General features: G+C 58.0%; 2 protein-coding genes across 4 annotated transcripts; both read left to right on the top strand.

The window, feature by feature from the left end:
- Nucleotides 1-1,241: 1,241 nt before the first annotated feature.
- LOC119512108 (vegetative cell wall protein gp1) lies at nucleotides 1,242-2,094 on the top strand. Its single transcript, XM_037806623.1, has 2 exons — nucleotides 1,242-1,322; nucleotides 1,504-2,094. The coding sequence occupies exons 1-2, from the start codon at nucleotides 1,314-1,316 to the stop codon at nucleotides 2,092-2,094; spliced, it is 600 nt and encodes a 199-aa protein (XP_037662551.1). The 5' UTR covers nucleotides 1,242-1,313.
- A 94-nt stretch (nucleotides 2,095-2,188) lies between these two features.
- PKDCC (protein kinase domain containing, cytoplasmic) lies at nucleotides 2,189-12,102 on the top strand. 3 transcript variants are annotated; one of them, XM_037807387.1, is made up of 8 exons: nucleotides 2,190-2,404; nucleotides 2,519-2,929; nucleotides 7,066-7,188; nucleotides 7,862-8,133; nucleotides 8,725-8,804; nucleotides 9,062-9,169; nucleotides 10,851-11,024; nucleotides 11,231-12,102. In XM_037807387.1, exons 1-8 carry the CDS (start codon nucleotides 2,291-2,293, stop codon nucleotides 11,314-11,316), a joined length of 1,368 nt encoding a protein of 455 aa, XP_037663315.1. In that variant the 5' UTR covers nucleotides 2,190-2,290; the 3' UTR covers nucleotides 11,317-12,102. The 3 variants fall into 3 exon arrangements, with proteins under 3 accessions (XP_037663313.1, XP_037663315.1, XP_037663314.1); XM_037807386.1 differs by having other exon boundaries at nucleotides 2,190-2,415; nucleotides 2,518-2,929; XM_037807385.1 differs by having other exon boundaries at nucleotides 2,189-2,929.
- Nucleotides 12,103-12,684: the final 582 nt, after the last annotated feature.

The following is a 12,684-nucleotide window of genomic DNA, read 5'->3' as shown; positions in this document are numbered from 1 at the left end:
CCCTAAGAACTTCTTCAAGGAAAATCACCACACACCTACACACACACACACACACACACACACACACACACAATGGATTCCTTAGGAACCAGGTAGATGTGAGGTATTGGCTGGGTAGATATGGGGAAATGGCTGGAAGAGGGGCAGAGCCCCAAATACCCCTGCTCCTCCCCAGTCGGGGAGGCCCAGGAACTGGTAAGAAAACAACAGCCATATAGCAGTCACAGAGGCAGACAGACTTCCCCTGACTCAGCTCTGGGCCAGAGGGCCCCCAGTGATGAACCAGGCTCCCCCTCTTCCCCAGGGGGCTGAATTGGACTGAGGCTGAGAGTGAGGGGAGTGTTTGCTGTGTGCTGCTGTTCCCTGTTGACTTTAGCCAGTAGCTCTGTTTACAAACCCAGGTTGGTTTTCCTAGCACAGCTAATTAGACCAAAGACATCTGGTGTGAGGGCTGGGGAGGGCAACTGTGCAGAGTATCCCCACCCCAACCTCAGCCCCCACCCACCCCCACACACACCCTGCAGCCATGGACCGACACCGGGCAGAACAGCTGAGCAGGACCAGACTGGACTCAAAGTTCTCCAGGGAATCATGGTTTTCCTCACCCTGCCCTTCCCATGTTAAGCTAGAGTGGGTCCCAACTCTGCAAGACTTAGGGGACCCAAAGAGTCAGGGCTGGAAGCCCTTACTTCAGTGGGGTCACAAGCAGCGGATCTAGGACTGAGTTCTCCCCTTTATCCTCCCATATCTACAAGAACCAGGCAGATTCCTTCGCTCATCACAGAGACCCTGCATTGTGCAGAAACCTCAGCCCTCTTCCGCCTCCGCCTGCAGGAAAATCTCCCCTCCCTGGACACCCCTTGAGAAAGGAGGCTCTGGACCCTCCTGCTCCTCCTCGACCCCTCCCCAGCAAATCTCTGACACCTGTGGGGAGCAGCGAGATTAACCAGTCTTGGCTCAGAGGGAGGCAGGAAGGTGCCCCGGAAGGTGAGAGGATGTAGGTGGACAGTTCCAGGGCTGTGGGGAAAGGGAGGGCTGGGAGGAGGAGGAGGAGGGGCAGCGGCTTATCTCTCCCAGGAGGGGGCAGCTCACTCCAAACAGCTAATGCACTGGCGTGTGAAAGCCCCTCAATTAGCACTAATGATGCAATCAGGGAGGGAGGAGGAGGGACCAGAAATTCTGGTAGAGTCAGCGCCAACTTGCACACACACTTCCTTTCTCGGACACAATGGCCCCTTCAAACACACCTCCACAGACAGCTTGGACCACGCACGCCCGTGGGCACAAACGTACTCTTTGCACAAACTACTAGCATGCACAAGGTTCTAGATCCGCTGCTGACCTCGTGGGACTGCGCAGATCCGGAGGGAGGGGGGCGCCCCCCACCCCGGGCTAGATTTTGGGCTTCAGGGACAACGAAAGTCACAAATCAGAAAAACTTGCTTAGAGGGGGTTAAACAGGGCATGTCCAAAAGCCTCACGATTATTCCTCTGCTCCCACAGTTCCCGTCCCGTGCGCTCGCAGGTGCTGGCCCCGCTGCGCCCGCTTCTCCTTCCTCACCCCCGCTCTCCGGTCCCGGGAACCCGCGGCTGAGCAAGGAGCCGCCACCCCCAGCCCCACCCGCGGAAGGCGGGACCCACGCGCCTTTCCTGCGTCGAGTCCGCCCAGGACCGCGGGGTTCCAGAGAAGGTTTGGAGCCAAAGCGATTCCCCGCTTCTCGGCTCAGCTGCTCGTCCCCTCCGGAGCCCGTTACCCGCCTGCCTCGCCCCTTTATCTTCTCCCCAACCCCGCCCGGCCGACTCCGTCAGGCGCCTCCCGGTCCCGTTATCCGGCAGCCCCGGCCCCGTTATCCGCCCTCGCGCGGGGCCCCGATTCCCCGGCCACAGCTCTGGGGGCCGCGGGCTGGGCAGGGCCGGAGCCGCCTCGGCGCCGCTTCCCAGGCCCGGACGGCCGCGGGAGGAGGTCCCGCTGTCAGTCAGCGAGGAAGGCCGGGCCGGGCGGCCGGAGGGGGCGGCGCCGAGGACGGGCTCGGGCCGGGAGCTGGGAGGCGGAGGCGGAGGGGGCGGAGGCGGGGGCAGCTCCGGGCCTTATAAACGGCGGGGGCAGGGCGGGCGGGAGGCAAGTGTCAGGTCGATGTGCCGCCCGCGTGGGGCCGGGGTCGGGGCCGCCGGGGCCATGCGCGCGGGCTGGGTAGGGGGCCGGCGGGGCGCAGAGCGGAGCCGCCTCGGAGCCTGAGCCGCCCGGGGCCGGGGCGCCGCGCGGGGCCGGCCGGCCGGGGGGAGGGGAGCGATGCGGCGCCGGCGAGCGGCAGTGGCTGCGGGTTTCTGCGCCTCCTTCCTGCTCGGCTCGGTCCTCAACGTGCTCTTCGCACCGGGCTCCGAGCCTCCGCGGCCAGGCCAGTCCCCCGGGCCCTCGCCCGCCCCGGGCCCGGGCCGTCGCGGGGGCCGCGGAGAGCTGGCCCGGCAGATCCGGGCGCGCTACGAGGAGGTGCAGCGCTATTCCCGCGGCGGTCCCGGGCCCGGGGCTGGCCGCCCAGAGCGGCGGCGCTTGATGGACCTGGCTCCCGGCGGGCCGGGCCTGCAGCGCCCCCGGCCCCCGCGGGCCCGGTCCCTCCCCGACGGCGCTCCGGGCTGGCCCCCGGCTCCCGGCCCAGGCTCCCCCGGCCCAGGCCCGCTCTTGGGCTGCGCCGCGCTCCGCAACGTGTCCGGCGCGCAGTACTTGGGCTCCGGCTACACCAAGGCCGTTTACCGGGTCCGCCTGCCCGGCGGCGCCGCGGTGGCGCTCAAGGCGGTGGACTTCAGCGGCCACGATCTGGGCAGCTGCGTGCGCGAGTTCGGGGCACGAAGGAGCTGCTATCGGCTGGCGGCCCACAAGCTGCTCAAGGAGATGGTGCTGCTGGAGCGTCTGCGGCACCCCAACGTGCTGCAGGTATGAGGGTGGGGATGCGGGGTGGGGTGATGGGGAGGGTGGTGAGGGTGCTGGCTGAGCGTACCCAGGCCTTGGTCACTGCCTGAAAGAGAACCTCTTGGTTAAGAAACTGAGTCCAGTGATTATGCCCAGGTTAAGCTAGGGGCAGACCCCATACCATGGCACTTCCCATTGTACCCCCTGCCTCTCATTCCTGGGTGGGCCGCCCTTTCCCAAGGGACGCTTGGTTTTTCTGAGCAGCTTCGACACGTCCCTTGAGGACAGAGGGACTCAAGACTCCCGTGTGGGAATGGTGGGAGTGTCCATTAGAACTCTGGTCCCCACTGGAGCTAGGGCATTGAGCACCAGGGAAATGACCCCCAGCAAGACACCAAAAAGTAGAGGTCGGTCCTTAGTAGCGATCTCAACTCCAGTGATAGGGCCCCTTCTTGACGGACTCTGCACCCCACTTCTCTCAACTTCCAGTGACCTGTCTGGCATTGAAGATGGGGTGGAACAGCAAAGGGGCTAGAAAGAACCCCTGTATCAGACTTCATTCCCAGAGTTTCTCCCTTCCTGCCTAGAAGCCACTGGAAGGACTCGTGGGGGGTTGGGGACTAGGCCAGAAATGCACAGCTCCTCCCAGAAGTGACCCCAGGAGTCTCCAGGCCTTAAAGTGGGTCCTTGAACCACTGGAGAAAGTTCAGGGCCTCAGCTCTGTGCTGGGGACATGCTGACAGTCTCAGGGGCTGAAGGTCACACTGCCTGAGTGTAGGTAGCCAAGAGGCTGGAAGGTTGAGAAGGCCAGATGCCAGGTTCCTGATAAGTGGGATTCTTTTCCCCTGTTCGCTGGGGGGGCAGAGGGAAGAGATGAGTCCCCCACTTTGCCTCTTCCAGGCTAGACACTAAAGAGTGGGCTTTATACTCCCAGCACTGCCCTAACACACCCTACTTCCCTTCTCCCTCTCCCCCAGGTCTCCGTCCTTGAGACTGCCCTAGGATCAGACAAACTGTTCTTTTGCACATGTCTGAGCAGACTGAGAGGGGAATCCCTGACTGATCTTGGCCCTGTGAACACAGGGTGTGTGCAGACTCCCCAGCAGGAATCCTAGCTGCACCTTCCCCCTCCCACCTCCCAGCCCACTCAAGTGAACCTTCCTGCACCCAGCAGAGCTGACTGGAAGACTAGGAGACTCTCCTATCCTCAGACAGGAGATGGGAGCCTAAAGAGCTGGGTGGGCATAGCAGAATAGTAGAGATCGGGGTGGTGACCCCGTATGAGTAGACCAGAAAGTTGTGTATACTTTGTCTGATTCCCAGGACACCCTAATTCTGGTCAGACACTTGCAACAGGGTCCAGGGCCCTGCAGTCGTCACAGGAGGTCGGGCAGAGCCAACAATGCCTGGTTGCAAGGCTGGCACCATGTCCCAAGCTTCAGGGAGTGAGCGGCTGGTTATGTGGCTAATCTAACTGGGAGGATCTTGTTCTCTTCACTTCCCAGAGGCTCTCGGGAACTTTTTGGAATCCCTGGGGTGTCAGCCAGATTCTGAGGGGGAGGGGAGGTCTTGAGTGACTTATCTCAAGTGACTTAGTTAATTGATCCAACACCCCCCCACACACACACACACACATACCTTGGGACATGTTTGATGTTTGATGTGCTTTCCTGTTTCTTAAGGAACTTCTCCCTCACTAACCCCATCCAAACTTCCTGACAAGATTCCAACTAATCCCCCCCACACACACATACACATATAACAGAATTATCTTTCTCTTACGTGTTAGAGGGCAAGTCATTTCTCCAGCCCAGTTCTGAAGAAGTCAAGGAGAAAAGAAAATTATAACTGAATAATTTTCACCTCTTCCCTCACTATACCCAGCCTGGGTTCATCTGGGGTTGGCTGTGTGACCCTTCCAGGGCCAGAGCCTGGAGTTAGCTGCCCTAGAGCAAACAAGTTAGTAAGACGGAGGGGGCCCAGGTCCTTTCCACCTGTGAAAGGTGAAAAGCTACCTTTAGGGAGAGGTGGAAGTCCCTTGGTGGTATGAGTTTAGGGAGTGTTTTGGGGTGGGTCTCCCCATTTATCTCCTGACCCTCAGGCCAGTGTCCCTCTCTTCCTTAGCACAGCCACCTCTGCTGCCAGGGAAGCCTGCGATGGGTTCTTTCCTGCTCTGGAGGCTTCAGTGTGGGTATGCAGAGAACTAGAAATAATGTTGTTTTAATACCTCATTTAAAATTTCAAAACCGTTTGACTATTTGCTGAACTAGGGAGGAGCCAGAGAACATTCCTTAGAGTTCCCGCCTGCCCTAGAGTCCCACTTCCCCGGCTGCCCAAGATTCCCTCCCCTTCTCTGTGCAGCCCCAAAGCTGGTGCTGTGGATTCTAATAGAAAATGCTCAGGATAGCATGTCCCACGCTGCGCTGCCCAGTGCCTGCCCTAGTCGCCGGGTTCTGCCTGGGCGAGGTCTAACTTTCTATCCATCTTCTGTGACCCCTCCCCAAACCACCCCTGACACACACACCCTCCCTCACGTGACAGATTCTGGTATAGCCCAGGGTCAAAGGGCACAAGGGTCTTCCCTCCCTCCCACCCCCGTCATCCCCGGGGCCTCAGGCCCCAGATGGGGTCCCAGGCCTACTTCAGCCCAGAATCTGGGCCTGCTGGAGTATGTTTCTTTCTCCCAAATGAACAAAAGATGTGGCTGAAATGCTCAGCCTCATGCTTCCTGGGGGGGTTAATGATGTCTTTTTATTTTTTTCTTGAGGGGTGTTGATTAATACCTCGTTAACAGCGCATTTAACGACCTCCGGGTGTTTAATAACCTTCAGAAGTTTTCCACAAAGGCCCAGAGGATGGGCAAGAAAATGAGAACCAGGCCCCAAGGCTGCTCCCCTTACCCCCCACCACCACCCTGCACCCCATGGGGGTTTGGAGCCCCCCTGGGCTGATGTGGGGAGGTGGAAAGAGAGGGAAGAGGACTGTGCCTGGAGATGCCCCTGGGTTCCCCAAGTTGCAGCCCAGGTGATCTGATGGCGGGACATGGAGTAGTTCTTTCCCCCGTGTGACAGCACAACAGGGGCAGCTGGCTTCAGGGAGGGGAGCTGAAAGGGCAACCCTGGGGATGGATGGGGGCCTGCGAGGGCCTGGGGAAGAGCTAGGGGAGGGTTGTGAATGGCGGCATGCAAGAGTGACAGTGTGCAGCTCGGCGTCCCTCCCCCACCCTGCAGCTCTCCCCTCTCCGGTCTGGACAACTCAGCCTTTGTGTTGCTACCCCATAGGGTGCTGGTGGTTTTGAGCCCGGAGCCGAGCCCAGAGCTGACGTGGAGTGTGTTGGGAGAGGCCGAGAGGAGCAGGACTCTGTGGATGATGGGTTAGGTGTTGGCGGCAAAGTCAGGCAGTGCTTCCTAGAAGCCCCTGGCCAGCTGGGCTATACAGAGCCCCTCCCCCAGATGATACAGAGTGGACAGTTCCATGTGTGACCCCAAATAAGTGATCTTCCCTGAGAACTTTGCCTCACCACCCCCAGGCTTATGCAAAGAACACCCGAGATTGTGAATGGTTGTTACTTCCCGAGGGAGCTTGCTTTTCCTCCCACAAGACCCAAGCAGAAAAAAAAAAACATTAAACTGCCAGAAAATGGAAATGCTGAGGAATAGACAAGGATTGGAGCAGGAGAGGAGTTACAATCCTCGTTTGCTGGCTTGTCTATCAGCAAATGGCATTCTTGGAAAGAATCAGGCTGTGGAGTCAGAGCCGCAGAAATGTGAAATCTCAGCTCCTGCATGCATTAGCTGTGTGACGTTATGCAAACAACTTAACCTCTCAGAGTCCATTTCCTCACCTGTAAATTGGAGATAATAACAGTACCTACTATGCCCTCTTAGGGTTGTTATAAGAATTGAGTCAAGCCTGTAAATAAAGCATCCAACACAGTGCCTGGCATGTGGTTAACATGTGGTAGCCAGACCTGCCCATTTACCGAATGGCAAGAGGTGAGGGCTGATGGGGTCAGTAGGAACTCTGGCTGAAGAGAAGAGAGGGAATGCAGCCAAGGCCTGCGGATGGCGGGGGCAGAGGGAGGGCTGTCCGACAGCCCAGCCCTCCTCTGTCCCCACCCCCACCCTGTGACCTAATGACCCGCCCTGGGCCTCCTCCAGCTCTATGGCTACTGCTACCAGGACAGTGAGGACATCCCCGACACCCTGACCACCATCACGGAGCTGGGCGCCCCTGTGGAAATGATCCAGCTGCTACAGACTTCCTGGGAGGACCGATTCCGAGTGAGCAGGGAGGGGGGCTCGGCCCCGGGCTCCTTGCTGGGATGGTTCTCCCTTAGAAGGCCAGCGCTCCTGAGCAGCTTCAACTCCTCAGCGAATGGAGGGAGGGCGGGAGGGAGGGAGGGAAAGAAGGAGCAAAGGCTGACTGGGCCAGTGGCCAAAGGGTTAAATAAAGAAGCAAGCCGCGGAGATCCTGACCTTCCAGGCTCTCAATGTCCTCAGCCTCTCCCCCACCCCGCTTCTCCCTACCCCACCCCACCCCCTCCACATAAACACAGGGACACACACTCACGCAGCCTGGCTGCAGGAGGGCCACAGTCCTGGGGCTAGAAAAGACCTTAAGGTCATCTTGACCATCCCCCTTTTTCCATACAGTGACCTAAAAGCTCACTCAAGAAGCAGCTCCGGGGGAGACACTTATTATCCACCCCCATCACCTCCGGCCACCACCACCATTTCCCACCCACTGCATATTACTTACAGGGTCAGCATAGCCCAGGGCTAATTAAAAAAATCACTGGCCTCAGCCCTTTCTAGGCAGGGTCCTCTAGAAGAGAAAGGCCAACCCCCAAGCCTTTCTTTGGGCCCAGAGCCCAAAGGAGGGGAGCCCTGGTGACCCCCCAGCAGGGCCCCCCACCCCAGCAGCAGTGAGCAGCCCTTGTGTCTGTCCTCGCAGATCTGCCTGAGCCTGGGCCGCCTCCTCCACCACCTGGCCCACTCCCCGCTGGGCTCGGTCACGCTGCTGGACTTCCGGCCTCGGCAGTTTGTGCTGGTGGGCGGGGAGCTGAAGGTGACGGACCTGGACGATGCCCGCGTGGAGGAGACGCCCTGCACAAGCAGCTCCGACTGCGTGCTCGAGTTTCCGGCCAGGAACTTCTCCTTGCCCTGCTCAGCCCAGGGCTGGTGCGAGGGCATGAACGAGAAGCGGAACCTCTACAACGCCTTCAGGTGGTCCCCACTCCCCCTCGGAGCTCCCACGAGGGAGAGGAGGCCTAGTGGGTGCAAGAGAGACCATGGGGTCTGGGAGGCCAGCGAGGGACAAGACGACCCAGCCTTGACCAGTGGAGTCACCGGGCAGGGAAAGGCATCCACCCAGTCAAGAAGGAAACATCCCGGCTCCTGGATGGGGAGGCTAAAAATAGTCCCGAGAAGAATCTGGGCAAGGAGGTGGCAGCTGGAGGCTTCTTAAAATAGTCTCCAACTCAGAGCCTAGGGCTGGTGGGGCTGGCACTGGCCTTTGACCTCTGAGAAGCCCCTCACTGGGCCCCGGTCATGGGCTGCTCTGACACCAGGGTTCATTCAGGGGTGTGATATGCAGTTGGGGGGTGGGGAAATCGTGGGGAGGGACCGGGGAAATAGACTTCAGTTTTCAGTTGGGTATGAAGTTAGTTGTGGCTTCAGCACGTGCCCAGACCTGTACCCCAACTCTGAGTAGTCGCCATGGTGGACCCTGGGGATATGCCTCATTGGTAGGCCTGAGGTGTCAGGGACCCTGGCCAGGTGGGGGTTCACTGAGCCCCCCGTTTCTCTCTACGGCAGATTTTTCTTCACATACCTCCTGCCCCACAGTGCCCCACCCTCACTGCGGCCTCTACTGGACAGTATTGTCAATGCTACAGGTGAGTCCCCCAGGACCCATCTGCTTCCCATCACCCTGCCCACCCCCCCAGCGGGAGTGGGGACAAGAATGACCCAGCACATCACATGGCCCAGAGTCTATTATTTCCCAAGCGGGCATTCTGGGGCAAACCCATCCCCAGGTCTCCAGACATCTGGGCCCACACTCAAGAGGAAGCAAGGGTAAGGCAGCTGACTGCCTCCTTTGGGGAGGAGTGGGAGCCCAGGCACCCTCCTCCAGCCACACCATGCTCTGCAGGAGAGCTCACCTGGGGGGTGGACGAGACCCTGGCTCAGCTGGAGAAGGTGCTGCACCTGTACCGGAGCGGGCAGTATCTGCAGAACTCCACAGCAGGCAGCAGAGCCGGTGAGTGGCCCCAGCAAGGATCCAGGGGCTGGAAGGTGGAAAGCAGGTGGGAGAGTGAAAGCCCCACCCCCTCCCCCAATTTGGCCACTCCAAGGACTCACTTGGAAAGTTGCCTTAGAGGTGTTGATGCAGAGACTGCTGACCGTTTAGCCTTCACTTTGGAGTCTCTGGCTAAGCTAGAACAATCATGATTCACCCTGGGGATATGCCTCTTTGGTAGGCCTGCGGGGTCAGGGGCCCTGGCCAGGTGGGGGGTTCTACCCCAAACCCCCCTCCATTTACTGTGAGTGGCTCCAAACCCCCCTCCGTTTACTGTCTGTGTGACTTTGAGCAAGTTAACCCTTGAGCCTCACTTTCCTTATCTGTGAATTGGGTTCCATATTACCTGCCTCACAGGTGAGGTGTGTGAAAGCTATTAGCTGGGTTGTTAGCACACAGCTGGAACAGAGTCTGTTCTCTTCCCTTGCCCTTCCTCCCACCTTCCCAGGGCTAGCAGGGCTGCTGGGCTTGGAAGGGAGCTCCCTGCTGAAACCAGCTGAGGCGCCCCAGGGCAGGGGGAGAACTCGAGCCACTGGTCACCGGCTGCCTGCGGTCCCTCCACGGAGGCTGAGGCTCGCAGGGGGCGAGGGGTGGGCAGCCTCTGCGTTCTGTGAGCCCTGGCCAGTCTTAGGGGTGGGGGAGCCCTCCTTAGCCCTGTAAATAAAGTTTAACGAGGTGAACAATGGCTGGCTCTGTCCCTGAGGACACCGTTTATGGGGCTGTAAATCACAGCCAGCCCTGGACTTTGGTCTAGTCCCTGGTAGGAGCAGGAGGCAGGAGGGCGGGGTGGTCAGAGGCCCGGGGCTTCTGCATTATCAGTCGACAGCTGGGGCTCCCAGGCAGTGGGGACGACTCTACTCAACAAACTGGAGGACTGCAGCTGGGCAGCTTCTTGATTTCAGGAGTTTTCAGAGCCTCTGGAGCTCTTTCTATATAATGGGAAGATCACAGATTTTTTCCCCCCTAGCCACCACCTCAAGCACTCAAGCAGTTGATTTCCAAAATGGGAATTTGTGTCTTCTTACGTTCATTTGCATGCCTCTTAACTTCAGAAATCCCTGACTGCCCTCCAGGCCCCTCTGAGGAGCTGGCCAGCCCCTCTCACCAAGGCCAGGGAGGAAGTGGGAAGGAGGGGTGCTCTGAGCCCTTGCTATTGAAAGTATGGTCTGCAGACCCCAGCACTGGCATCGCCTGGAAGCTGGCTGGAAATGCAGATTTTCAGGCCCAACCCGAATCTGCATTTTAACAAGATTCCCCTGGTGATTCACATGCACACTGAGATTTGGAAAACCCTATTCTAAACTTCCAGAATGTCATAACCTCAGCAGCCATCCTGGACAGCGGGTGGTTCTCTGTGTGCTACACCCATGCACACTCCCACCATCCTGTGTCTGCCTAAACACTCTGTGTACCCTTAGATTTGGGAGATGTGTGCCTCCCAACAACCAAGTCTGACCTTTGCTTTACTGAGCGGTCAGCCCATTTTCACCAGTGCTGGCAGCCTTTGTCTCCATGCCGGGGGATTGGGCTGGACCTCAGCTTTCACCTAAGAAAGGAGTCCACCGCCCTTTCCAGAAAGTGGCCCCAGCTGTCACCTCTGGACACACAGAGCTCTCATTTGTGCTCCTTCCCCAAACCACAGAGTACCAGCGCATCCCAGACAGCACCATCCCCCAGGAGAACTACCGCTGCTGGCCTTCCTACCACCACGGAAGCTGCCTCCTTTCCGTGTTCAGCCTGGGTGAGGCCATGGATGTCTGTGAGAGCCATGCCCAGTGCCGGGCCTTCGTGGTCACCAACCAGACCACCTGGACAGGTAGGCCAGTGGGGAGGGAGCACCCCAAGGGAGGAAGCGGGGCTACCCTGGAGGAGCTTGATGGGTAGTAGGCCCCCATCAGAAGCCCAAGGGGAGGCTGAGATGGTGAGAGAGGGTTATGTGAGCTCCCAAGGCAGGCGCATCAGGGAGCGTGGCCCTGCCTCCCTCCCAACATCCAGCCCTGTTACCTCCACCTCTGCCCCCAGGTCGGCAGCTGGTGTTTTTCAAGATGGGATGGAGTCAGGTGGTCCCAGATCGCAACAAAACCACGTACGTGAGGACCTCTGGCTGAGCTGTCCGTGGGCTCTGCTGACCAGCTGACGTTCCCCTCCGGCCAGACTTGCCTGTGGAGGGCGTGACCTGCACCAGCAACGCTGCATGTCACCTTGGAAACCCTGCAGACAAGGCTGACATCCCAGACAGACCGACGTGACCAGGACAAACGTGCAATAACGTGAAATATTAAAATGTGAGTTTACCAGCCTGTATGTGGACTGCTGGCCCCAGAGCCAGGAATCCTGGGGGCTGACGGTGTCTGCAGCGCTCTGGGCTGCGATCCGGAGGCCGTGCCCCTCCCTGGGACGGCGCCGTGGGCAGCCCCATCACTGTGTTCATAGCATGAGAATGTAGCCTAAGCCCTGCTGCCGCTGCACGTGCCAAGGCCAGACAGGGCTGCGTGGGGACAATTGGCCATGGAGTATTTGCTCAGCTGAGCCCCCGACAGGAGACTTGGCTGGAGGGGATGCTCCTGGGCGACTGTGGCCTCCCGACGGGGGCACTCATGGGCCAGGCCAGGGAACGAGGCGCACACATCCGTATGAGCCAAGACATGGGGTGTGGGGTCAAGGAGCAGGTTGCATTTGAGCCAGGACCTGGGGCGGGGGTGGAGCCGGGGCCTTTCTGCCTCATTTGCTTTCAGTGAAAGCAGCAAAGCAGCCAAGACCAGGCTCTCCCTGCTCCTGGAGTTTGTATATCCAGAAGCTTTTGTACTTCTTGTTAATTAAATTGTTTATTTTTGTAAAAAAGAAAATATCAATCGGTTAATAAAATGACGTTTCACAGCAAAGTCTCTTCCCAAGCCACGGTCTCTTGGGCTCTGAGTTAACACATCCTCAGTTATGTTTCCCGTGTGTGTCTGTGGGTGTGCGTGTGTCGTGGGGAATGAAATCTCAATGGCAAACACTGAAATTGGCAAAATGTATTTTCAGGCCCTACTCCCGTGGTGCCCACCTCCCTCCTTGGCCCTCCACATCCACGTCCCAACATAAGGGCTCCTTCTTTTCCCAAGGAGGGATTGCATTTAACACAAGGTTTCTTTTTTTTTTTTCCTTTTCCCCAGTTTTACTGTTATTTTTTAAAATATTTTTGAAAAAATACAATATTTTTACAACATTTTCAACTTAAACACTAATCACACTGAACACGTATGGCAATGTAACCTATCCAAATATGAAGTTTAAGAAGCCGAAACTGTTCTAGCTTTGTTGAAAGAAAAGTTGTGCTGCAGACTATTGTTGGGATGGTTGACAAAGCAAGGAAAAGCATAACTCAAATCATGTTACAATTTCTTTGTTCACTTGGATTATGGATTCTTCAAATGTTGCACTTGACACAGGCATAGCTGTGATGCAGTGAACCCCCTTAAAAAAAGATGGAATTC

This window comes from Choloepus didactylus, chromosome 17 (genome assembly GCF_015220235.1).
Source record: "Choloepus didactylus isolate mChoDid1 chromosome 17, mChoDid1.pri, whole genome shotgun sequence".
Lineage (NCBI taxonomy): Eukaryota > Metazoa > Chordata > Mammalia > Pilosa > Megalonychidae > Choloepus > Choloepus didactylus.
The sequence above is the reverse complement of the archived record's forward strand: the minus strand, read 5'-3'. Positions and strand labels throughout refer to the sequence as shown.

What these genes read in the sequence shown, in the direction of transcription:
- PKDCC (XM_037807385.1), top strand. Translation starts at nt 2,291, where the DNA reads ATGCGGCGCCGGCGAGCGGCAGTGGCTGCGGGTTTCTGCGCCTCCTTC. An exon ending in GGCACCCCAACGTGCTGCAG is followed by an intron (nt 2,930 to 7,065) that starts GTATGAGGGTGG and finishes GGCCTCCTCCAG; the next exon opens with CTCTATGGCTACTGCTACCA. An exon ending in CCTGGGAGGACCGATTCCGA is followed by an intron (nt 7,189 to 7,861) that starts GTGAGCAGGGAG and finishes CTGTCCTCGCAG; the next exon opens with ATCTGCCTGAGCCTGGGCCG.